The sequence below is a fragment of the Anabrus simplex genome, chromosome 1 (genome assembly GCF_040414725.1).
Source record: "Anabrus simplex isolate iqAnaSimp1 chromosome 1, ASM4041472v1, whole genome shotgun sequence".
In the NCBI taxonomy this organism is placed as follows: domain Eukaryota; kingdom Metazoa; phylum Arthropoda; class Insecta; order Orthoptera; family Tettigoniidae; genus Anabrus; species Anabrus simplex.
Genome location: NC_090265.1, coordinates 902,982,324 through 903,009,973, shown reverse-complemented (window position 1 = coordinate 903,009,973; position 27,650 = coordinate 902,982,324). Strand labels below are relative to the sequence as shown.

At 43.0% G+C, this 27,650-nt stretch overlaps 1 protein-coding gene across 1 annotated transcript in view; it reads left to right on the top strand.

Annotated features, from left to right (window-relative positions):
• Window positions 1-27,650, top strand: part of RhoGAP100F (Rho GTPase activating protein at 100F) — a 660,953-nt gene that overhangs the window by 480,928 nt on the left and 152,375 nt on the right. The window contains exon 5 of the mRNA XM_067148290.2: window positions 20,658-20,820. Coding sequence (XP_067004391.1) covers window positions 20,658-20,820 — 163 coding nt within the window. The remainder of the gene's footprint in view (window positions 1-20,657; window positions 20,821-27,650) is intronic.

Below are 27,650 nucleotides of genomic sequence, written 5' to 3'. Positions count from 1 at the left end.
TCGTGTACATGATATCCATAGCGCGACGGGTAAATACATATTATAGTTATCTCTTATTACTTTTTTTTCGAGCTTCCACAAGGACAAAGTTTTACTCCAAAGTTAAATAATCGAAAACTTGAAATGAAACACATCTAAATAACTCTAAAACTATCAATCAACATTTCAAAGGAAAGCTATAAAAATTCACTTCACACATAACTAACTAGTAATACAAATCTTAAAGGTAAACATTCAAAAAGTATCCAGGCAACGCCGGGTACTACAGCTAGTAAATAAATAAAGGTTGATGAATTTGAACGTAAATACGTAATAAATCATTCATAACCGAGCTCGATAGCTGCAGCCGCTTAAGTGCGGCCAGTATCCAGTATTCGGGAGATAGTAGGTTCGAAACCCACTATCGGCAGCCCTGAAAATGGTTTTCCGTGGTTTCCCATTTTCACACCAGGCAAATGCTGGGGCTGTACCTTAATTAAGGCCACGGCCGCTTCCTTCCCACTCCTAACCCTTCCTTGTCTCATCGTCGCCATAAGACCTATCTGTGTCGGTGCGACGTAAAGCAACTAGCAAGAAGAAATCATTCATAGCGGTACGTATAAGGAAAATTTCCATATAATATTTCTACAAGGGAAATTTAGTTTTGAAAAGGCAGTATTTAAGAGAAAAATGTAAAAAAGTTTTGTACATAATTAGAATCTGATAAAGGATGAACTCCTTCCAAGTCGGATTCCTCTCACTGCTGCTCGTATCATTCGGATTAATGACAAGACGATCGACAGTCATATCGCACAAACCGTCCGATTCCCAAAATCTCAGCTCTTCCGCCACCACGTGATGAATAAAGGCACGCTGAATTTCAGCTGTTATACTCACCAGAGCTTCATTAATGTTTTATTATGAAGCGCAATATTTTCGTTTACCAAACTCCACACTAACTAAATGGTGGGGTAAAGCGTCCGTTGAGCCTTCGCGAACGGACGATGTGATAGAGGGTAAAAGATACAACATGGCGGATCAAGCATGAGGGCATGCGTCACCGGCATTCTTCAGCTCGAATTTGGTTGGTTATATTAATGACGATGAATACATACCGGTTCTTGCATATTTTTCTCGCTTAAAAGAAATTATATTTTGGACATTTTGTATGTAGGATCACATTATGCTATCGTCTGCCTTACGAACTACTTCGATGTTTCCGTGTAGGCGTTCTGCGGTAGTATCAACCAATAAACGTTAACATGAGCGCGGGCTCATCGTTTCTCAAACCGGTTTGGAACCGGCTACGGCAGAATTAATCCTCATTGTAATTAGGGAAATACTGTACCACGGGTATTTATTTAAAACAAGGCAGTATGATGGGTACCTCTACGATTACTGAGAAATCGCCTTTTTGAAGTTGGAAAACTTTTCTTCTTTCCTGTAATTCTACATTTCTAGTCATACCTAGCCCGTTCGCGGGTGTCACTTTCAGACTTCCCACTTCGTATGGAACAGCTTCATCTAAGCTCACAATTCTTCAAAATGATTCACTGAAGAAACAAAAGTACGTCTTCATTTTATTTATTTTTTCAAGTTTTGTCGCCACTTTCAGCAATTCAGCATAATGGGTTGCTATGAAAGTTAGACCGTTCTCCAGACACTCGCACAGGTAAAGAATTGTTGCAGCATCGTCTTGAGAGAATGCGAAAAAATTGTCCAAATTCTCCGAATAGTAAAAAAAACAAAAGTAGCAGAAATTATTTGATAAGAGAAAATTAGAATGGCACATTTATGTTCTGTAAAGGGTATCTTACCAAAATGAAGGGGAAAGGTGAAATACCAATTTGAACATTAAAATCCACAGCCTGTTACCAGTCATTCGAACGTGTCAGGAATAGAATGAATTGAAGCCCCATCTAGCGGCGAAGATAGGAATTGTGCCGGCTGACGAAGTCTATCGCACTACTCTGGGAATATGATTAATGACTGCCAGATGAAATGATACTGGACAGTGTTTCTGGAGTGAAAGATAACAGGGAAAACCGGAGTACCCGGAGAATAACTTGTCTCACCTCGTTTTGTCCAGCACAAATCTCACATGGAGTGACCAGGATTTGAGCCACGGAATCCAGCGGTGAGAGGCCGGCGCGCTGCCATCTGAGCTATGGAGGTTTCGAAATATCAATTTATATCCATAAAATCCAAGAAGAGGCACTATGTTTTATAAAATGCAGCAACGGCTAAAATAGGCAAAATAAAAGTTTGCCCTGCTATTCTGAGATAAGTATAAATATGTTTATCTCCATAGAATCATTTCATACTAACTGATGTACCCGGGCTTCGCTATGGAATTATCAGAAAGACTGTGGTTTTCCCAAATTAAGTCAACATAGGTCATTACAGTGACGTCAGTAGGAATGTCGCAATTAAAAGCAATGCTATCATATGAAGTAGGACCTACTCGATCAAATGGGAAAAAACCGCACATTTTCTCACTTTTAACGAACAGAACGACGCTGCCGATCTAACAGTTCAAAGTTCCAGAGTTGGAATGACCAGGCCGCAGACAGCCGCGAATACTCCTCTGCTATTATTCCGTTAAATGTGCACAATGCTAATTCCAATCAGTACCTCAGAGTAGGGATCGAATAGCTTGACTGCTATTATGAACCAGTGTGTTTACGTACCAGTACTATCAGAAAATTTATGAACCAGAGGAATGGCATGCTAAAGAAGAGAGAGATCTAACTTCCCAGCTACTTCCCGCCAATATTCAGGCAGGCTGTTATACTTGGTAAGCAGCAGTAATCCCATCTATTGGAGATGAGTGGCAACAGAATACACAAAGCACATCACAACAAACAATGGCCAATGTAATGTTATTGTTGATCAATTTTATGAGCTTTTTATATTGTAGGCCTTCACATTTAGTTTTCTTCTGACTCTGTGATAGTTGTACTTTCTCTTAAAACAATAATCGCCATCACTACCAACCTTATCATAGTCGGTACGGTAAAACTGGATAAGACATAAATTATCAGAAATTGTATTGTCTATAAATTTTGTTATGTAGTACTTTCTATAGGACGAATAACATAGGTACGGTAATTAAAAATTAAATTTTAGGCACCTTCCCCTTAACTACCATTTCACCCAGCGTGAATAAAATTATTTGTGGCCTAGATTGTAGCGACTTATTCCCCGACTTTACATACCGATTTTGTTTAAATTCTCTTCAGCCGTTTCCTCGGGATGCCCATTCAGACACACACACACAGACAGACAGACAGACAGACAGACAGACAGACAGACACTGTGGAAAATTAAAAGGTGCACGTCCTTGTTACTGTGGACACGACCAATACAGAAATACCTTTTTTTTTTATTCTGAGCAATGTACAGACAAAACGTTTATTTTATATATATAATAATACTATAATAACAAGCCAGCAAAACAAAAGGGCATTTTGCCAAACATCCGGGCTGTAATCATAAGCAATGAGGTACACTGATGAGTAGAGTCCGGACTTTTATATAATTACATAGTTTTTGTTCTGTATGTATCTGTCTGAAAACTTAACATGTTTACGAATTAGGCTATTGGGATCATTATACTTAATTTTAATGTTACATATGTTTACATATTTTATACAATATTAAATACGCCTATTTTAAAAATAATTACACATGTTTACATAAAACGAGCTCCTGTGCCACATAATTAATTATACACGTTGGATTATACAAAATTATAAATTACACTTAAGAAAATGGAAATTGCAACACCATGAAGGCATTAGTCGTTTGTGTTGATTTTCAAGATATGGAACAATGCCATGTAAGTATGTAAACGATCAAAGTTTCAGACCCATTGGATTGTTGCTACAGGTCTCCCCGCGTGATTGGTCGCAGAGGAATCAACTCCAGTATACGGACTCTGATGTAGCGTAGTTGATTGCAGTCTGTGCAATGAAGTGTTCCCCGTTAAACATGCCTCGACGACAGAGAAAAGCACGCTATCAACAACTGTCGCCGTTTGAGGGGGCTCGGATAATTGGGCTGTGTGAGGCTGGATTATCGCTAAGAACTGTCGCTGCACGTGTTGGCCTACAGGCATTTACGGTACAACGTGTATGGCAGCAGTGGTCAAATGAAGGTACTCATACTCGTAGACCTGGCACAGTCCCACCGCGACGGACAACTGTGAGAGAGGATCGTCGCATCATTCGGATGGCCCGGATGGAACCCCATGCAACAGCAGCCCAAATTCGAGCAGCTGTGGCATCCCACGTTATGCAACAAACAGTTGGTAATCGCCTGCATGCAGCTGGCTTACGAGCCCGTGTCCCTGCAGAAGGTGTTCCATTGACCCCACAACAGCGACGTGTAAGGCTGGCCTGGTGTCGAGAAAGATCGACGTGGGTCGACGAATGACATAGGGTCATCTTTAGTGATGAATCGCGCTTCTGTCTTGCCCGCAGTGATCGCCGAAATCGTGTGCGGCGACGTACGGGGGAGAGGGGCCGCCCAGATCTTATTGTCGAGAGGCACACAGGCCAATACCAAGCATTATGGTCTGGGGAGCTATTGGCTTTAATGTGAAATCACAATTAGTGCTTGTTGAGGGCACTATGACTGATCGACAGTACGTTGATAGGATACTCAATCAAGTGGTTGTCCCTATGATGGCGAACATTGCTAATGGGATGTTTCAGCAGGACAATGCCCGGGCTCACACTGCACGCATCTCCAGAGAAGCTCTCCACGACATCACCACCTTAGAATGGCCCGCCAGATCCCCGGACCTCAGTCCTATTGAGCATGTGTGGGACATGTTGGGTCGACAACTGGCCAAACGTCCTCAGCCACCCACAACTCTGGAACAACTGACTCGTGCAGTGCAGCAAGTATGGGCCACAATTCCTCAGGAAGCAATCCAGGGCCTTATTGACTCCATGCCTCGACGAATTCATCAATGTATTGCAGCTCGTGGCGGGCACATCCTGTATTGGTTGTTGTCCAAACTTGCGGTCAGAGGGACCTGAAAGTGTAATCATCGAATCAAAACCAAACACTCGTCCTGCATGTTCAATTGCAGCAATGTAGCACCACTCCTTCTGGATGTTGCAATTTCCATTTTCTTCAGTGTATTTAAGATTTCGACTTTAAATTGAAAGGTTTCAGTACGTTAATAGAGCGGTGGTGGTGGTGGTGATAATGGTGGTTATTGCTTTAAGAGGAACTACAACTAAGCAACCATCCGCTATAAACAAATAGTTGGAGGGGATCCGATGCTTCGAAAAATGAAGGTACCGGCCAAAGAAAGACAAGGTCCTTGAAGGGCATGAATATGAAAGACTACCTAGGCCTCAAATGCTCTAATACCGTCCGGATCGTTAAAAAACTAGCCTTCACCAAAAGAGAGGTCGGTTAGGATAGATGAAAGTGAGGAGCCTGGCACAAGTAAGTGGAAGCAATGCCACGACTCAACTAAGGGCCCGTGATCGCCAAACTCATGCTCCCAAGTTAAAAGTCTCTAGGGCCCCTTTCATTCGCCTCTTACGATAGGCAGGAGATACCGTGGGTGTTATACCTAACGTGACATTTCCTAGCTTATCCTTTCACCTTTCATTTCCTAATTAGCTCTGGAAAACATAGCTGATTGACAGGTCTCACTACATACTGTAATTGGCTAGTCACCCTACCACCTGAATTCAGCTTAACTTTTACCGCCATCTTTTGTTAGCTCGCTTCGCAAGAAAGTGAAAATGATAAAGTGTGTAAGGTATTTCCTCACTCCACCGCCTGAAGGCAGGTTACTAACTTAGTGATTTTTACAATAAGTCAGGTAGAAGTTTGGAAGGGAGATATAAGGGTTTTATTTTGTTCACTCATAAACGGTACGGGACGATCATTTATAGTACTTTCAGGAACGAAGGACGTTACGTCTGTTCGCGGACAGTAGTTCAATTTTGTGTTATCTCAGTTGCATAGTGAAGAGATAAATATTTTAACCGAGATGGTTCCAGTCCCAAGTGCTTTAGCTGTGAAACTTCGATCCTGGATAACTATGGACAATGCCTTTACTACCGATGAAAAGTAGTGTTGTGTCGAGTGTGTGTACAAAGAAATCTCAAATAGAACAGCACACACGAAGTGCGCTTTACAACAAAAATAAGAAGTTGCATTCATTATAAAGGCAGGTTTTATTAATACAAACTCGAAAATATTATTCTCTAAGTAAGTTTATTAAAGGCATGTTTGAAGCCATGATCGCAACAAACATTCCATGAAACGAAGTTCAGGTGTCGAAATCCGGCACATTTCTCTAGAAGTGCTGTTGTCGCCAAGTTGCAGATGAACATACACTTCGCAAGGGATACCTTAATGCCTGCTACGATAATGCTATGAAGTTCATTAGAAAGGAAATAGACGCTATGTATGTCTGGTTTGCTATAGATGAAACCACCGATGTTCTGGGCCGATACATTGCAAAGTTGGTTGTGGGAAGGCTGAGTTCGGACAGCACATCGCAACCGTATATCATTGTCAGCAGAGTTCTAGAACGCACAGATCACGCAACAATTGCCCGAATCGTTAATGACGGTCTAAAAGTATTGTGGCCTGGAGGTGTACAAGAAGAAAGCGTTCTTGTACTGTACTTTACACTGTCTCAGCAGTCTATATGTTGAAAGCTGCAACTGTACTTAAAGTATTTTGCTCCCACCTCATCCATTTCACATGTTTGGCCCATACTATTCACTGAGTTTCAGTAGAGGTACGACGTCACTTGCCTCAAGTCAATGAACTTGTTTCTTCAACCAAGAAGGTGCTTGTGACGGCGCCCTTAGTTGTGCAAGCTTACCGAGAACAATTACCACAAGCGACACTTCCTCTACATCCCATATTTAAACGATGGGGCACTTGGATAAAGGTAGTTAATTGCTAATATCAACACTTCCAAGATGTTAAGACTATCGTTGACTCTTTCCCTCCTGCGTCAGCCGTATCGGTGTGGGATACACAAAATATTTTTCAGAATAGTAACATTGCATGTGATGTGTACATCAAATCTAACTTCGCCTGGATTCCTGTGAACATCGAATAGTTAGAAACTTGTAAACTATCACTCATGGAATCGATGGACATCATCTGTGACGTGAAAAATAAATAATTGAATGCTGTTCGGGGGTCAGTAGGTGAGGGAGTAATAAAAAAATTTCAGTCAGTTCTTGAGATCCGGGTTACACCGGTTTGTTTACTGTCAGCTAGATCCTCAAAGGCTAGTCGCAAGAACCTCAAAATGAAATCGCTCACAGACACATCAATTTACTTAAGTAGGCACCAGTTACCTCCTGCGAAGTCAAGCGATCATTTTCGAATATAATTTTCGATCACTAACGAAACCTCACTCCTGAGAATGTGGAGAAATGCCTTGCTTCGTACCTTGATTATTTTTTTTACCACGTTCTAATGTGACATAATTATGTATACTGTAACTTATTTAAAATGAACCGGTTTTTTTTCTTTCATGCTCAATAGAAGCATGTTTTTTTAATTTTGGTATTACATATTTGGTACATATTTTGAGACTTTTTATCACATATTTCTGTAATTATTACATAGGTTAATACTACATAAAAATCCGGACTCTGTTGATGAGCACTTAAATTGGAGGTACCTTTCGCCCTTATGATGGCAATGACTATGCGTAGCATGGACTCCACAAGACGTCGAAGACGTTTGGGAGCCATACTGATCCATGACCGCCTCACAGCCTCCCATAATGCAAGGAAATTGGTTGGAGTTGATTCCAGGGCGCGTAAATTCCTCTCGATAGCACATCAGAGATGCTCAATGGGATTGAGGTCGGGTGACCATCGGGACTAGGCAAGCATCCTTATGTCTGTGGAGTTTTCATTACATCAATCGTCCACTATTCTAGAGTGATGGGCCGGTGCATTGTCTTGTTACAAGAAAAGGTTTCCTGTAGGATACTGGAGGTAAACAAATGTGTGGGCATGATCTGACAACAGGTCCCTGTGATATTAGCCAGTGAGGGACGTTGGCAGATATACAAGACATCCCCTGTGAAAAGTCCTCACACGAGGATACCGCCACCACCAGCTGAGCTGTAACCTGCTGGCAAGAGGAACTCATTGTCTCGTGCGCTGGGTGTCGCACTCGTACCAACTTGTACCTCACCTCATCTGCCTAGGCGAACTTTTTGCACACTTTGCAAGTCCAAAGACGATGTTCCTTTGCCCATGTCACTCATTGTGCCTTCTGACGTGCGGTGAGCAGAGGTACCGCTGTGGGATGGTGACTCCTGTTCCCTTTGCGAGGAGATGATTCTGGATGGTATGACTGCTCACACTTCGTTGTTGTCCAGCATTGAATTCGCTAATGATCTACTGCACTCTAGGCACATCTATCGCCTCTTACCATCTGAGCTAGCAACGGCGACCTTCGTTACCAACACGTTGTACGCCACGGCAGTTGGCCCTGGTGGTGGTGACTTTTCACGAGTCCACGTAGTTATGGAACACTCAAGATGGTGGTGATTTTCGTTTTAAGACGAAGTTCAACAAGGTAATCATCCTCTCTGAACAAATTAAGTGGAAGATAAAACAAAACTATTTATTCAACGGAGGAATTAGAAAATGAATTATACACTCCTGTTCATAAAAAAAACAGAACACCTTGAAAGACTAGAGGTAGGAATGTCATATTCACAGGACATGTTCGTTAGTATGTTCTGCAGAAACGATTAGCATTTCAGTCACTTAGGTTCAGCATGTGTCCTGTTGCCTAGTAGGCACTGGGTCTTCCATGGGCACTGATAAATTGTTCCATGCGTGATTGCATCGGCACGTATAAGGCGCGAATGGCGTTCTGCGATATAGCCATCCATGCTGCATTCACCTGGTTCCACCAGTTCATCTTTGGTGGCTGGCAGCGGGTCACAGCGCTGTACCCGTCTTTTCAGCATATGCCACACATTTTCGATTGGTGACAAGTCCGGTGATCGGGGGGGTCAGGGCAACAGTCTGACATCCTGTGACAACAAGAAGACACGTGTTCGTGCAGCAACGTGTGGTCACGCATTGTCCTACTGAAATGTGGCGTCTGGGATGTCGTGCAGAAAGGGTAGAGCTAAGGGGCGCAGGATGTTATTCACGAAGGCCTAGGTCAAACTGGCCACAGTGCCCTGGACACGTACCATCTGTGATTTGTGATTGTACCCAATAGCGCCCCACACCATAAAGCCTTGAGTTGGTGCTGTATGTCTTGTGCGAACGCAGTCAATGTGATGCCTCGCTCCTCCCCCCGCCCCGTCTGCGGCGAACCAGAATCCGGCCTTCATTTTCAAACAAACAGAACCTGGAATCGTCCAAAAACACTATATGCTGCCATTCCTGTCCCAGCGAAGCTGTTCCATACACCATTGCAGTCTAGCATGTTTATGCACATTAGTCAAAGGTAGGCGGAGAAGTGGACGACGCGCCGGTAACCCAGATCGAAATCCCCTTGTGGGTGGGGGCGGTAGAATAACACCCACGGTATCCTCTGCCTGTCGTAAGAGGCGACTAAAAGGGGCCTCAGGGGCTCTGAACTTTGGAGCGTGGGTTGGCGACCACGAGGCCCTAAGCTGAGTCCTGGCATTGCTTCCACTTACTTGTGCTAGGCTCCTCACTTTCATCTATCCTATCCGACCTCCCTTGGTCACCTCTTGTTCTTTTCCGACCCCGATGCTATTAGGTTTGCGAGGGCTAGGGAGTCTTTCATTTTCACGCCCTTCGTGGCCCTTGTCTTTCTTTGACTGACACCTTCATTTTTCGAAGTGTCGGGTCCCTTCCATTTTTCCCTCTGATTAGTGTTATATAGAGGATGGTTGCCTAGTTTTACTTCCTCTTAAAACAATAATCACCAATCACCTCACCACCAGATCGAAATAAACGGCGACGGACTGTCACTCCTGATACTGTACGATGTGTTACACTGTTCGACTATTGCGCCAGAGCAGAGGAGGACGCAGATCTACCCTGCAATGCCATTCGGATGAGGTGTCGATCTTCTCGGAGGGTGGTCTGGGTGGTGCGACCAGACACATCTCGTCGTGTTCTACCTACGGCCTCCTGTGAACCATTCTGTACATATCGTTGCCCTGCCGACACACTTCGTCCCACACGAGCAGCAATTTCCTGGATGGATGCATGACGTTCTCTCATGCCAATAATGCGCCGTCTTTCAAACTCGCTCATTCACGGTACAGTTCTCGCATACGTCTGCGAGACATCCTTCACGTCTGCTTAAGTCACACTGATCCATTACCTTTGCTTTACAGCGACAACGAGAGCCGCAGGCACATTTTACCAGTCGGTGGTGGTGCGCCGAGATATCGATGTGGAGCTTGAACCTGAGGACCAACATGGTTCAAATGCTAATAATTTCTTCAGAACATACTAATGCACATCTCCTGTGAATATGAACTTCCTATCTCTAGGATTTCAAGGTGTTCTGGTTTTTAAGAACACGAGTGTAAACAAAAAAAGAAACATTGTATTGAACCGAAAAAGTCACAAATATTTAAAAATCACATAGTAGTTAAAAATGAGATGGTGTCTCTCCTTCGTTTCTCGTTCAGTTCTCTGCAGTCTATTGACACCTGTTTCCCGCAATACCCACTGGTACATCAGATTCATGACATTCTAGCCAGATTGTGGGATGCTGGCACCAGAATCACTTTCACGTGGCTCCCAAGCCACTTTAAGAATGGAACAGAATTCCCTGAATAATAAAACACTTGAAATGTACATACCCTTGATTAATCCACTCTCACACATAAAGTGAATGACAAATGCGCAGCGATGGTCCAATTCTACGAACTTGAAGGTCCTGAAAAGGACCACACATCTCCTTCTTGTTCGCTCTTTGACCGAGAGGTCGTTTCCGACAGTTCGGTCCCATCTTATCACTGTTGCTTTCTTAGCACCACCCGGGGGACACGTGTAGGGCAGTGTAGTGGTTAAACCTACGGACGTGAAGCAAATGGGTTTGGACTAGCTCTGCAGATTGTGATTGTGGTGTCTCTTCTCAGTCAATCTACCACATTGTTGCTGACTGCCCAATTCGAGCTTTCAAAGGAACGCTAATGGACATTCACCGTACATCGGATGAAGCAGTTGATTGGGTCAAAATGCTAGACCTAGAGTTATAGTATTGTACGGACTTGTGACTACGCACATTTGTCCTGAACTATATGCATGTGGGTACATAGATTCATCATACGATAAATAATAATAAAGTGAATAACGCGATCAGCAGTAGTCGCGTCATCGGCTAGTATGAGTTCAAGTGTCTCCTGCAGGCTGAGGTTCCGTTTTAGGCCAGAGAGATCAGCATACTGTGAGGATGTGGGCCACGGTGAAGTCGGCACCACAAGAACACACTAGGGAAGGGGTCTTCTCTCTTTAGGAGGTATAAGTGTGTAAATCTTCATGAACCATCTTAAGCCCATTGTACACAACACTACGGTCTCTCTCCGTGAAGGCCGGAAAAAGGACAGCCACACGGTAGTTGTCTTCTTATTGCTCTCAGCTTATTGGGAGTTCGGACTGATAGATATTCAGATTATCAGGACGCCAAGATGGCTCGACGTAGCTGAGAACAAATATCCCTGCTGGTACATTCATAGGTCTAGGAGATAAAAGTACAGCGTTTTTGCTGTTTTATCTGCAAGTTCATTTCCCGCAATCCCACCGAGGCTTGGGAGTCACGCGAAAGTGATTCTGCTTCAGCATCACACAACCTGGCTAAAATGCCATGAATCTGCTGTACCAGTGGGTGTTGCGGGAAACAGGTGTCAATAAACTGCAGAGAACTTAACGAGTCGGTACACCGGGTGCAAACTGCGGAGCTTCTAAAAGTGTGAAAAGCCCCGCAGTAGGCCTATACACACCACAGACACTGGAAAACGAAAGATTTGTGGTAACATTATCGGTGACGAAAGAGCAACCCACATTTTCTCCGATTTTACAACCATCCGTGAAGACAAGTAGTACGGCCGGACACTTGTGAACGAAGTCCTGGAAATACCTCCGATGAACAGAGGCATTCGTGTTCTCCATGGGTCCACGGAGTAGATCTAGGCGTATATCCGTCCGCGGAACTAGCCAACGAGTTACCTTGCTAGGGGTCCACTCAAGACAACCGCCGATAGCCACATCTAACTCACGACACAAGCTATCAATTCGAATCCCAACCGGCGGTGTGGCATTCGGTCGGTTTTGGTACCGCTGGTGGTATTAGGTACCAAAGATGCATTGATAACTTGGATGTTACGGTATTACACGAATTTTGGCACTGTACGTGAGAAGTGTCTATTCCTGCCTTGTTCGTAAATGTGAAACTCCCGATTCAGTAAGTAGGCTGGGGAGGGGGTTAGTACGGAATGCTCCCTTTGCCAACCTAACTCCACTATGGTAAATACACTATCCTTGCACGACTTCGGAGATGAAATGACCATACGTCTGGCACCGCGATCAGATGCGCAGAGATCTCGTGCCATCTTGTGGTCAACTGTTACTCGCACTGCCAGTACGACATCGCAGTCACATGCTACGCCGTACTATTACATTTACCGGGCCGACAAAACGGCAGCTACCTCTATTTCAATTGCTCATCAGTGTATAGGCCTACATTGAAACACAACCATAGAGGCATGCATTCCCCTTTCAGTAATGCCACATGAATTGACCAGTGTTCGAATCACAGTACGCCTAACGGTGATAAGAACCAGTGAGTATTGTTGTCGGTAAGGACTCCCATATTTCCACCAAGCGAGTTGGCCGTGCGGTTAGGGACGCGCAGCTGTGAGCTTGCGTTCGAGAGATAATGGGTTCGAACCCCGCTGTCGGCAGCCCTGAAGATGGTTTTCCGTCGTTTCCCATTTTCACACCAGGCAAATTAATTAAGGCCACGGCCGCTCCCTTCCCACTCCTAGCCCTTTTGTATCCCATCGTCGCCATAAGACCTATCTGTGTCGGTGCGACGTCAAGCAAGTTGTAAAAAAAAATATATTTCCCGTACTTCCATGAATATAAGAATGGCAAAGGCAACGTAATCTCCCCTGACGTCCGACGGATCGGGGATTTTACCTTCATTGGTTTATTCCAGTGGCGCGGGAGCTGGATGTTTGTGCTGTCCCCAACATCCCTGCCGGGAATCGATCCTGGGACCCTCTGAACCGAAGGCCAGTACGTTGACCATTCAGCCAACGAGTCGCAGATTGAGGAGCCGTTAAGTACAAGTCTAATGATCGAAATATTACTATCAGGGGAGATAATAATTATAATTTCGTGTGGTTATTTCTAGCCGAGTGCAGCCCTTGTAAGGCAGACCCTTCGATGAGGATGGGCGGCATCTGCCATGTGTTTCATTGTGGTGGAGGATAGTGTTATGTGTGGTACGTACAGCCCAATAACAGCCTTGGCGTCTCAGAACGACTAATGCTCAGTTACACGTGGTCATCGTGAGGACTTTATCAGCCTTATTGTTCGGCTTTCTTCTGCCTCTCATAATAGCCAGTTTCCCAGTTTGAGTCATGAAACTGACTGAAAAACTTTCCAGTCTTTAGTCCAGGATTAACATTTTTGGACGAGACAGGAATTTAACCCGGGTAAGTGGTAGACACGGTAACCGCTACACTATGAGGCTGACCACTGATCTCTATACATGGATGGCTGGTAGCTTGGGTAGCAGTAAGCCGAATAGAAGATGACTGGCGTAGTAAGATGGCAGCGAGCGCACGGTGCAGTAGACGATGAGGAGCGCGCTTGCTTTGTTTATGCTTAGTTCAGTGACGCCAGGTCTCCTGATTGTAGTTCCACGGGTGTTCTGTGCTGTTTTATTGCAATACCCCACACATTTACAAAGGAATTAAGATGAAATACATCAATGAAAAATCACTAGATATTTCACTCGCTGAATTGAAACCACATGTTGCTTTTGCATGTTAGTAAAATATAAACAAACAAGGGAGCCATGCTTATACTACTACGATTAACACAAATACGAATTCATAAATGTAAATAATACAAATACATAATATAATTAAACTATCAAAGTATACATGTGTGGCAGATATAAATTGAGTACTATTTGGAAGAGGTACAACATTCTCTCCGTCAGTTCAAATTACAGTATTTCCTAACATAACGTAATTGTATTGATTATGTAGTAAACAAGCGACTGTCATCATGCCGAAGTGTACTTCTACGGCAAATACGCCGCGAAATACGTGAATATCCAGCGAAAAACACACAGTAAACTAACATTATGCCGTTACAGGAGAAGTGGGTGTGGTTTCGGGGCTTTTAAATGTCCTGCGGGCTCATAGTAAATGGCTTCTACAAGCTGCAAACAAGCCGGAATTACTACAAAAATCATTTTCTGAAAGAGGAAGAATAGGGCTATTTTTTATGAATAAAAAAGAAAAACCTAGTTTTTGGCTCAAAATACGAAAAGTTCAGTCGTACCTCCCCTTAAGAATGCATAATTTCGTGGCATACATGTATAAAATTTACAACAGTGTTTCCAGAAACTGTTTTTCACTCGTATTGTATTACCGATCGCTAATTGCATGTATTCAGCAACTAAGTTAATATTTGTCGGCCGTTATTATACACTTATTTTTATTGCTATCCCGGAGATTTACTGACCTGGTAATGACGTGTCGGTGTTCCCAGTTTCCTTATGCTTTGAGTGAACATGTCCCTATATTTTTAATTATTTCAATGCGCCATTAATTGCGATTTAAAGTTGATTATATTATCATTGCTTCCCCATAAGGAGAGCTCTAGGATGGGTACACCAACATGGCGGACCGCGCTCTCAACTTGGCGTACTTTCTCCTGCAGCGCAGAGCTGCCATCAGCGATCCATGTATAGAGATCAGTGAGGCTGACAAGTGAACGCATGAGGAAGGTAGAAATTCTGTGATATGTCAGTACCATGTATTTCACCCCGATATACCCCTATTGGGAATGAAGGTATGAATTCTTGCGCCATAGAGCCTACTTAAGAAATTGCTAGCCATCCTCCCTGCAGTTTCTTTTTCAAATACATCATTTGAGGAACTATAATTTGAGGCAGGGGTGTAGCCAAGCGGGGGGGTTACTGGGGGTTAGAACACTCCCTCCCCTACCATGGAAATTTTACAAAAAGAAAATAAACTGGCAATAAAAGTTCAGACATCATTGTAGAACCAACAGATCTGTTGAATCTGTCTTCTAACAAGCATCGAAAGTTGGATTTTAGATTTTAAAGTGAACATACCATTCGCTGAACAACTGTTGACCTTGAGCATACTGTTCTTGTTCTGTATTTTAATATAAGATTTTGTAGTGTACTACAATCTGAATATCAACATAATTCACTTGTGTCAGTATCGTTTAATGACAAGTCTTTAATGCGCGCACCACATACGCACAAGCATCTTCACTGAGTTCTATAATCATTTTGTAACTAAACCCCTCACCCACCCATCGGCCGATCGTGGTTACACTACTGAATTGAGGACAACATTCCAATCATTTCCTGCCCCATCAGCAGACTGCAATGTAACCAAACCTCGGCTATGTGTAACAGGCATCTCTGGTGGCCGTGTGAGTAAGAAAATACAACTCCGCCAGAGGCAATGAATCATTGTTTCCTGAAAGTTGGAGTGCAAGATGAACTTGGAGGTCATCGCTGTAGGCGACAGATGGATCAGCTGAGTGGGTGGAGTCGCACCTTGGCCCTGTGTCACAAATATTGATCGTAGCACACTTCCTTACCACAAACACACACTTCCCTGGCTTGGGCCAAACTCCCTCTAAGAAGAGAAGCAGTCTGAATTCAGGAAGCGTCAAAAACTTTTGCTTCGGTCCAGAGCGAAAGCTTAAAACACAGCCTGCAGCAGAAGAACAAGTTTCGCTTCTAGTTGGGAGCTAAATTTGTAACTTATTGACATATGGAAAACAGTCCGATGCAGTGAGAGTCAGATGATTCATTGGTTGTTGCTCTATCATAAGATGTCACTTACGAAAAACTGACCCAATAAAGTTTTACTTTTATTTTACGTAACCAAGACATTAAATTACTTAAGTATAAGCAGAGCTAAAATTAACTTGTAACGATAATAAAACACATTAAATAGAATAATAAATGTGAGCACAATGACAAATTCACTGTTAAATGTGACGTGAAGCCCAGCAGTCCGTATAGCCTTATACTTTACATTTTTGGTCTATTACTAGCTTCATTCCTTTGATTTTTGGCGTCCGATCTCTTTGAGCCCTATGAGTCTCTTGAATCAACAGAAAGTCGCACTGTGTTTTGTGGAAAGTCTAAGATCATAATAATTCATTTTCGGGAGAATATTGATGAAGAATGCCACGAGAGGTGACTTTTAATAAAAGCCCTTTTGATTTCTGAAATTGCTTAGCATTCTGGTGGTGGAAGGATTTTCCGCTAAAATGACTTCTAACGTAGCCCGGGACATGCCAGACCGTTGAAATTATCATATTGCGCATCAAAGTTTATTGACATTCGGGGAGACTATTTCTGTGTACCGTAAAAAATAGTTTATGGGACGTAAAGCAATAATAATAATAATAATAATAATAATAATAATAATAATAATAATAATAATAATAATAATAATAATAATAATAATAATATAGGCCTATTATATTATATTATATTATATTATATTATATTATATTATATTATATTATATTATATTATATTATATTATATTATATTATATTATATTATATTATATTATATTATATTATATTATATTATATTATATTATATTATTTGTGTGTACCCCAAACAAAGTCGATTAGTGCCCCCATGCAGAGTCGTGTAGAAGTAAGGTGGTGGTGGTGGTGGTGGTTCCTTTAGGCAACCATCCTCTATCAGAGGGGAAAAAATGGAAAGGATCAGATACTTCAAAAATTAAGGTATTGGTCAAAGAAAGACTAGGGCCATGAAGGGCGTAAAAATTAAATACTCCCTAGGCCTCACAAACCTAATATCTTCGGGGTCGGAAAAGAACAAGAGTTGTTAAAGAGAGGTCGGATAGGATAGGATAGGATAGGATAGGATAGGATAGGATAGGATAGGATAGGATAGGATAGGATAGGATAGGGAAAGTGAGGAGTCTGGCACAAGCAAGTGGAAGAAGTGCCCGGACTCAGCTAAAGGCCCCATGGTCACCAACCCACGCTCCCAAGTTAAGAGTCCTTGGGACCCCTTTTAGTGGCCTCTTACGATAAACATGGTATTCCGTGGATATTACTCTGCCCCCCCCCCCCAGAGTGGGAGAGTAAATGTTAGGACTGATAAAACATGATGGATTTAGAGAACATTTCAACGAGGACCAGTGTCACCTTGGGACTATCATCAACTGTCATTCCATTCCATTCCATTCCATTCCATTCCATTCAGAAAACTACGTGGATGTGTTTGCTCAAACTGTGTATCTCCATGTTCACACGAAGCAACGATAACCGATAACAGAAAGCGATAAAATGTTCTTGGAGGATTGAGTGGATATGGTAACAAGACCTCTCATTGCCTAAATATACTCAAAACCTACACGAACGTATGATACATAAGACTTAAAACAGATCATTTTGCACATAGTCTTCATACTTGTCTACACATATGCTTCAACAGACACCAATATAGAACTCAAAATATAAGAAATCAAGATATAGTGTCTGACTTCAGGACATGACAACTCACTGAACTTCTCCGTCTCATTTGTTTTTTAATTTGCTTCACGTCGCACCGACACAGATAGGACTTATGATGACAAAAATGAAATGGCGTATGACATTTAATGCCGGCAGTGTCCGAGGACAAGTTCGGCTCCTCAGATGCAGGTCTTTTGAATTGACGCCAGTAGGCGATCTGTGCGCCGTGAGAGGATGAAATGATAATGAAGACGACACCTACACCCAGCCCTCGTACCAGCGGAATTAACCAATTATGGTTAAAATTCCCGACCCTGCCAGGAATCGAACTCGGGACCCCTGTGACCAAAGGCTAGCACGCTAACCATTTAGTCATGGAGCCGGACCTTATGGTGACGATGGTGTAGGAAAGGGCTAGGAGTGGGAATGAAGTGGCCGTGTGAAAATGGGAAACCAGGGCAAACCATCTTCAGGGGTGCCAACAGTGGGGTTCGAACCCACTATCTCCCGTATGGATGCTTACCGCTACGTGACCCAAACTGTGTGGCCACCTGCCCGGTGTGTTGATGGTTTGGTGGACACTAACTTGAGGGTGAATGAAATTCGTCTTTGTGTTGAGTAGATTGGGGGTATTTACTTCAGAGTTCCTGGAATGTATGGTTTGGATTTACGGCGAGCACTGAAGGTTGATCTTGACAAATTAATGTCCCTTTCTTGAAGACTAGAGTTTCCCTATCGAATAGGTGTTTGGATTGTAAGTCGACATATTTACACAGGGTGGTCGGAAACAACGTGAACCGAGTATATGAGCGTTAGAACGTTGGTCATACTGATAAGTAATTTTAAAAAAATACAACTCGCGCCGTTATCATTTTATCAGCTGCTGAAGTTAGCCAATCAGATCGCTTCGCGGGTGAATTTCAAATGGACTTTACGGGCCGCGTGTTGCTAAATCTGCAAGTAGGGATGATATAAAAATGTTAGTACTGAACTGTAGAAGTATTGTAAAGAAAAGAATAGAATGAAGAAATTTAATAGATATATATTTACCAAATTTTGTAATAGGAGTTGAATCATGGCTGAAAAATGATACAATAGATGTGAAAATATTCTCGCGAAACTGGAGTGTTTAACGTGGAGACAGGAATAGAAATGGTAGGAGGGGAAATATTCTGGTGAAAGAAGAATTTGTAACGTAGGAAAAAGTTGAAGATGAGAAACAAATTCTTGGTGTAAGGCTCATCTCTGAAGGTAAGAGGCAACTTGATGTTTATGGAGTGTACAGACCTGGAAAGAGTGGCGCTGACGCTGATGCGGAATTATTTTCTAAGATAATCAGCTGTTGGGAAATGATATGGCAAGGGACGTGATCTGATCTCAATTTACCAAATGCCAGTTAGGAAGGTAACGCGAACGACAGGAAGCATGACCAACAAATAGCAAATAATCTGGGAAGGACAGCTGAATTAGAATTTGATGGAACCAACTAGAGGAATAATATACTGGACGTGGTAGCCTACTGGTAAAACCACATGAGTTCTGTAGAGAAACTCAAGTAATAAATAGTATTAGTGATCACGAGTCTGTTTTCGTCGTAGTTAAAAATAAATGCGACAAGAAGGAAGGTTGTAAAACTAGGGCTATTAGGCAGTACCGTATATATGATAATTTATAACTATTGCGTTCTTCAGTCTACCGAAACTAATTCTAAATAAATAAATCTATAAACTCTCCGAAAAAAACACTGTATGGTAAAAAATCCTGGAAAATAAATAATTTAATTAAAATAGAATGACATAATATTCTATCAAATCACACTCAAATATATTTAGAAATGTATAAACATGTATGTATATATCTATTTAAATGCTTAAAAACTTGAATTTTTGGAACTAATATTAACAAAATAAGTGCCTCCGTGGCTCAGGCGGCAGCGCACCAGCCTCTCACCGCTGGGTTCCGTGGTTGAAACTCCGGTCACTCCATGTGAAATTTGTGCTGGACAAAGCGGAGGCGAGACAAGTTTTTCTCTGGGTACTCCAGTTTTCCCTGTCATCATTTCATTCCAGCAACACTCTCCAATATCATTTCATTTCATCCGTCATTCATTAAGCTTTGCCCCAGAGAAGTACGACAGGCTTCGGCAACTGGCACAATTCCTATCCTCGCCGCTAGATGGGGCTTAATTCCATTGCTGACCCGGTCGAATGACTGGAAACAGGCTGTGGATTTCTTTTTATCTTAACGAAGTTCTCACTGCTCTCCGCTTTAGCATGTTCTATGCTCACTGCTCTCCACTCTCAGTGAGGGTTTTTTCCTACAACTTTCTGTTTCTTCAAATTCGGTAATCAAATGCGTTTTTAGCTCTGTATATGGAGTATTAGATAACGGTTTCGAGATGAGGTCGGAAATCAGTTCGACAACTTCACTATCTAACGAGCCTAATATGTAATGATACCGGATTAGTGCATTGGTTATTTTGCTGTTACAAACTGGGATTTGACTTGTATAAACCATACGTTTAAATCCTTTCTCCAAAAAAGGAGATATTTAACAGCCACACGTGATATTTCCGCGTGATCAACATCAAACCTGGAGACAGACATGTCTTTGCGATACGACAACGAGATGTAGGTATTTGGTTGTACTTACGATCACATTGGCTGTAACCATTTAGAGTGAATGAATATGACAAAGAAAAATTAACAAAAGCTACAAATAGATTTAATTACTCTCTTCTCTTCAATAACACCACCATTATGTATTTTTTTAAATGAATACAGAAGGTAAGTTGGAAGGCTACGGCCACAAGTATAACGGTTTCGAGATGAGGTTGGAAATCAGTTCGGCAACTTCAGTATCTAACGAGCCTAATATGTAGCATTGTTGACTACTTCGGTCCGTCACAAGAGGTTTCTGTTTCAGGTAAGGGAGGAGTGGTATCCCCACACCTGCAGCCCCGCTCAGAGCACAAGCCTCCCCCAGTAGTCGTCATCAAGAAGGAGCTGAGGGAAGATGATGACATGGACGAGGAGGATATGTCATCCCGCCGCCGGGGCGGAGATGGCAGGGAAACGTCTTCCTCCAGGTAAGTCTACTCCTTACTTCTATGTAACTTCCATTTTCTTCTCACTTAGGGTAAACAGTTAAGTGTAGTGCCCTATCCAAACCTCAACATTGACGATATAGCCTAAGAAGGATACAAATGACGGGCTGAGTGGCTCAGACGGTTGAGACGCTGGCTTTCTGGCCCCAACGTGGCAGGTTCGATCCTGGCTCAGTCCGGTGGTATTTTAAGGTGCTCAAATACCTCGGTCGGTAGATCTACTGACACGTAAGAAAGAATTCCTACGTGACTAAATTCCGTCACCTCGGCGTCTCCGAAAACCGTAAAAGTAGTTTGTGGGACGTAGAGTCAATAATATTATTATTAAGGATGCAAATACGAGTAAGCAACCAAGCTTGTAATTTTACGTCGCTATTATTATCATGATCATAGTGACGGAAACTCCATTTTTACGTGGAATATAAATCACAATAACGTGACTTTTCATTTCAAACTGTCCGGCTCGTGGGTGAATGGTCAGCGTACAAACCTTCGGTTCAGAGGGTCCCGGGTTCGATTCCCGGCCGGTCGGGGATTTTAACCTTCAATCTTTAATTCCAATGGCCCGGGGGCTGGGTGTTTGTGCTGTCCCCAACATCCCTGCAACTCACACACCACTCATAACACTATCCTCCACCACAATAACACGCAGTTACCTACACAAGGTACGTAGGTGCCGACCCCCTCATCGGAGGGACTGCCTCACAAGGGCTGCACTCGGCTAGAAATAGCCACACGAAAATATTATTATTATTATTATTATTATTATTATTATTATTATTATTATTATTATTATTATTATTATTATTATTATTGTTACCGTGTTTTAGCGGTAGGTAGAGGCGTAAGAAGGTGCGGGCGTGAATGGGTTTCAAACTACGGAATCAAAGTTAATGTAAAATTAATTTAAAATTTAACTAGGTTATATTTTCTTTTCAAAAACCAAGCAATAACAGACATGGCAGGTACAATGTAGCAAAACAAGGGGAGATACAATATTTACAGGTTTTGGGCTTCACGCCCTGACTTCAGCGATCAGCTCAGTTTTACCACAAACACAAGTTTTAACAGAGGGGCAGAAAACCCCATTCATCCCTAGGAGCCCCTGGCTCCGAATTACACAGAAAAGCCTCCACGAGGCATATGACACTCCATTTTCAAAAGAGCGATCCGCTCTTAAAATTTAAGCCTCTCAAAGGCCACACCAAACTCTACCTTCAAGCTGTCCTTTAAGGACGTATTCACAGGGGTAAAATACCCAACCTACAGAGGTCTATTACATGAAAAGAAGGTTGATTACATGACCTCTAAAATAACAATTTGAGAGGAGGCGATCTTGCACTCCTAATACACTTTGTTTTTTTTTAAAACCTAATCTGGCTCTGGGCCGCTAACGCAAGGGCTAATCCCATACTACAGAGGTGACTTAGAGAAGAACACTTTACATTACATAAACGAAGAATAGTTTGGGAAAATAAGTTCACCTCAAAACAAATGTGAGTGGGAGCTCGAGAGGGTTAGCACTCTCTATCCCAATATGTAGCTTTACAAGAAAAAGATGAAAAGAGTAATTACATTTTAGGAAAAGGTTACATGATGGAAATGCTTCGAACCCGCCGCGAGTGTTAAACTGCCGACCTAGCGAGAAAAGAAGTTATTAATAGGCCATTACCTGATGTAGAACGGCTGAAGAAGAAAGAGGCGCTTCCCGCCTCCTGCTATGTACTTAATACACTGAAAGATGGAACAGAAGTGGCCCGGAGACCCCAAAATCAGCAGTTTATAACCTCTCGCGGAAGATTCTAGGCGTTAGGGGAAATAAAACACCCTCCCTCAAAGTTTTTATTGGCTAGGTAAAAGAAACCCCTACATAGAGGAAGAAGAAACACATTATTGGTGGAAAATTAATTAAAGAAATTCGGGATTGGCTAGATACAAAATAAGGGGAAAAAGAGGGGTATACAGCCAACTTAAACCATGACAGAAAGAAATTTAACAAAGAACAAACTCTTGAAATAAAAATTTCTCCAACAAAATAGTTCTTTGATTTCGCACTAGGTCGCACTATTGTTGATCTTCAGTAGTGTCCTCTAGAAGAGAAAGTTCACACTTCTTACTTCAAGCGAAACAAAAACACATCAAAAATGACACAGTTCAAAAACTCAAAATTTTCCACGTGGTGACATCTTCTGAGAAAGTAGAGAATTAATAGAATAGATAAAGTTCAACCTTCCTCCAGAAGAGGAGTTTCAACTGGCGCAACTTTTAAATAAACGGTGTAGAGGTGTACCGCCCGGTACAGACCTCCCCCCCCCCAAAAGTTCCTCCAGGGGTGACACATGAAATCAGTTTGAAACAAAGTCCAAGAGATGATGTTGATACGAAGATAGATAGCAGAAGCATTTACAAGATTTCTTAATTCAGTTTCAAAATGTTGTTGTTGCAGGTGAATGAAAGTCTTTATGTTTGTAGAATTTGAATTTGTGAAGATAAACTTTTAATACTTAAAGGTGAAGAAAAATTTTGCAATGTCCACCAAATATTGTAGTTGAATTCCCAAGTATAGTTATTGCTTATGGTGACTGTCCATGTAGTTGATGTAGATTGAGTCGAATGGCCGGACCGGCCATTGCAGCTTGCGTCCAACGGAGGCCGCTCGGACCCCTCAAGTACCCTGAGATACCGCTCGCCCGCACTATGAGGGGAGCAGAGGTGTTGAAGTACGCCGTGCCCGCGGTGAACAGATACAGGCTGCGGGCATGTAGCAGGTCGTGCGCCGCACATCAGCCTTGGCCGGGAGGTGAGCTCCGGCTCGCCGTGCACATGTCGTCCTCGCTGGAGAGGAGGGGGCCCATCCCCCTCCCCAGTCGCTGCACGGCGCTGCGCGGCTGCGGGGGCGCTGAAACATTAAAGCTAGGCGGCAGAATTGTGTTGGACAATCATTTCCTTTGAGGGTACAGGCTTGTAGAGAGAGTGAGGGGCCAGCGGCGTGCAGATATTCATGGTATTCATTAAGCCACTGTGTAGAGTGGAGCAGGAGACGGGAGCGTGGTAATGGCCGTGGCAAAGACAGGATGGCAGTTTAATGGGTCGGGGCAGGTTTCACAAACATGCTTACATAAGAAACAAAATCCTATAGAAGGGGCAGAATGCCTTAAAAGTGAAACTCAAAAAAAAAATATAACCTTCATATCCTTTCAAAATAATATGAAGCAAGTTAACACAGAAATTACACCGGTTTCACCTGGGACAGGTGAACTCTAAATATCCTCTCGGTGGCTGGATTACTTAGCAATAAGGTAACCGGCGTAAGAAAATCGAGAATGATACAAGGCCCATGAAATCTGGGGGCAAGCTTGCCCGCGGGAACAAAATTTTTGACCATAACCTGGTCACCTACCTTCAAGGTGGTGGGTCTCCGTCCACGATCATACCTTTCCCTAACCTTTTCATGAGATACTTTAAGATTAGCTTTAGCCTTCTTCCAAAGATCTTTAATGTTGTCCGGATCTATTGTCTCGGGCAGAATGTCATTCAGAGACCAGAGGTTAGAGAGCGGCGTGTTGGGGACGAACTTAAACATCAAAGAAGCTGGAGTAAATTTGTGAGATTCATGAACCGCCGAATTCAAAGCAAAAGCTAACCAATGCAGGGACGTGTCCCACCTAGAATGATCTTCATGATGATAGGCAATAAGTGCGGACCTGAGATTACGGTTAACCCGTTCAGCCAGAGATGGTTGAGGGTAATAAGCAGATGTAGTTACATGAGAGATGGACAAGTCAAAACAGAATTTACGAAACAGATTTGATGTAAAAGCTTTAGCATTATCAGATACAATGTATTGGCACGGACCAAAAGAAGCAAAAATAGAATTTAGGCAAGTAATGGTGGACTGAGCGGTAGCCAGCTTAGTCGGAAATAACCAGGAAAATCTTGTAAAACCATCTACACACACAAAGATGAACTTGTTGGCATTACCCTTTGACTGGGGGAAGGGTCCCACATAATCGATATACAGGCGTTCCATGGGGCGCGACGCTTGATGCGAAGACAAAAGGCCTACCTTGGTGGACATGGTGGGTTTACTAAGCAAACAAGATTTACAAGCTTTTACGAGTTCCCGAATTTCACCGTCCATACCTTTCCAGATGAACATTTCACGAATCTTTTCACGAGTTTTAAAGATACCCAGATGCCCTCCTAATGGGGTCTCATGATAATACTTGAAGATCATAGGTACAAGAACCGCTGGAACAACAACTTTCATCAACTTATCATGCCTCGAAGGGCAACATAGAACACCATTCCTTAGAACATAAGGGACAGCATGTTCCCCAGAAGAAAGGGTTTCCATTATCGGAGCCAGCGTCGGATCTTCACGTTGGTATTTCTCAATATCCCTAAAAAGCATGGGAGCATCTGTTAAGATGGCATTAACACCAGATAGTATGGACTCGGAAGGTGATGAACTGTCGACCGGTTCGTGGGTCTCTACGTCGTTATGAAACATACGGCTGAGTCCATCGGCAACAACATTTTCAGTACCTCCGATATGCCGTACATCGAATTGGAAGGCAGAAATACGGATGGCCCAACGGGCTATACGACCTGTACGACGCGGCCTACCTAAGACCCAGCTTAAGGCTTGATTATCTGTCTCCAGATCGAATTTGACGTGTTCCAGATAGAGACGGAACTTTTCTAAGGCGAATAAGACTGCCAAACCTTCAAGCTCATATATGGAGTACTTTGCTTCTTGAGCTGACAATGTCCTAGACGCATAGGCGATGGGTCGCCTCCCTAGTTCAGTCTCTTGAAGAAGAACTGCAGCTACTGCTGACGACGATGCGTCGGTTTGGACGATGAATTTCTTCGAGAAATCAGGCATAGCAAGAACAGGGGCATTACAGAGAGCTAATTTCAGATCTTCAAAAGCGGCTTGTTGAGAAGGTCCCCACTCGAATTTGATGCCTTTCCTACGAAGAAGGTTTAAGGGCGCCGCTCTATTAGCAAAATTAGGAATGAACTTCCTGAAGAAATTCACCATGCCAATGAACCTGGCGATACCTTTAATGTCCTTGGGAGGTTTAAAATCACGGATGGCCTGTGTTCTAGAATGATCGACTGCTACACCATCAGGTGACACAATATGCCCTAGGAATGACATAGAGGGCTTAGCAAAGGCAACCTTGGACAACTTAACAGTTAACCCAGCCTTACGAAGGCGATTGAGAACTTCTCGCAAATGATCTAGATGTTCTTCAAAGGTTTCGGAAAATACGACGACATCATCCAAGTAGTGATATAAGTACTCAACTTTGATGTCGGAAAAGACCCTATCTAGTAGCCTAGTGAGCACAGCTGCCCCCGTGGGGAGCCCGAAAGGCACGCGGTTGTATTCATATAAATTCCAGTCCGTGGCAAACGCTGTAAGATGTTTAGACTCTTCGGCAAGGGGAATTTGATTATAGGCCTGATTCAAGTCCAAGATGGTGAAGAACTTGGCCTTACGAAACCATGAAAAGCAAGAATGAAGGTCGGGAAGGGGCACAGATTGCAACACCACCTTCCGATTGAGAGCCCTGTAATCAATGACAGGCCTGAAGCCTCCTTGGGGTTTCGGGACTAGAAAAATAGGCGAAGAATACGCTGACTTAGAGGGCCTAATAATACCATCTTTCAACATCTGATCGATGATTTCTTTCAGAGCCTTCATTTTAGGTGGAGATAGCCTATACGGTGGAAAGCGAACAGGAATCGAATCCGTGACCTCAATTTTGTATTCAATAAGGTCAGTAACACCAAGAGTATCAGAGAACACCTCGGGAAACGACTGACACAGTTTCCGAATACTATCAGCCTGCTCCTCAGGTAGATGTCTAAGGTCTAACAACATCTCATCCTGGGTAGGCGAAATAGATGAACATGATACAGAATTACACTTTAACAAGGGAATTCTACAATTGGACGCAAATTTGAATGTGCACGACCTACTCTGGAGATCGAGCACAAGACCAGTGTGAGACATGAAGTCCGCTCCCAGTATGATGGGGCAAGACAAATGCTTGGCCACAAACAATTTGATCTTCCATGTAAATTTAAAAACACGAATTTTGACCAGTAAGGAACCTAGAATTTCTAATGGAGATGAATTAGCCGAAACATATTTAACAGGAGATGAGTCATAGTCAGGGAGTTTACAAACAGATTTCAATTTAGAATACCAATCAGCCGAAATAATGGAACAAACGCTGCCTGAATCTAAGAGAGCTGTTATAGGCTCGTTATTCAACTCAATCCTAAGAAAAGGAACCGGTGCGGGGGTATCCGCCGCAATCCTAAGACACTCTCTGGGGCATTCAAAAAAAGAATTTGAAGATTGCTCATTCCCTGAATTCTCGACCCTTTTGCCCGGGGCTGAGCCTTGGAAAGCAGAATTAGTCGACTCAGCCGAAGCCGCTAGTCACTTTTTATTATTGGCATGGGTGGAATTTGCACCAGAGCAGGAGGGGGTGCTATTTGAGTTTGGGCAATTCTTGGCGATATGTGAGAAAGCCCCACATTTAAAGCAGCCTTGTGATGAACCAGCTCCATTCCTAGTCCCACTTGGCTTGATCAGTGGACACTTGTTGCGCAGATGGTCAGGCGACCCGCAAGCATAACATTTACGGAGATTGACTGGTCGGCGAGGTGGAGGCCGAGTGTTACTAAAGGAAGGCGGGGGTTCTTTCGCGACACGCAAAGAATCGGCGTATCTAACTCCTTCCGCTGAGACGGCCAATGCTTCAAGTTCAGAGAAGGTTTGCGGA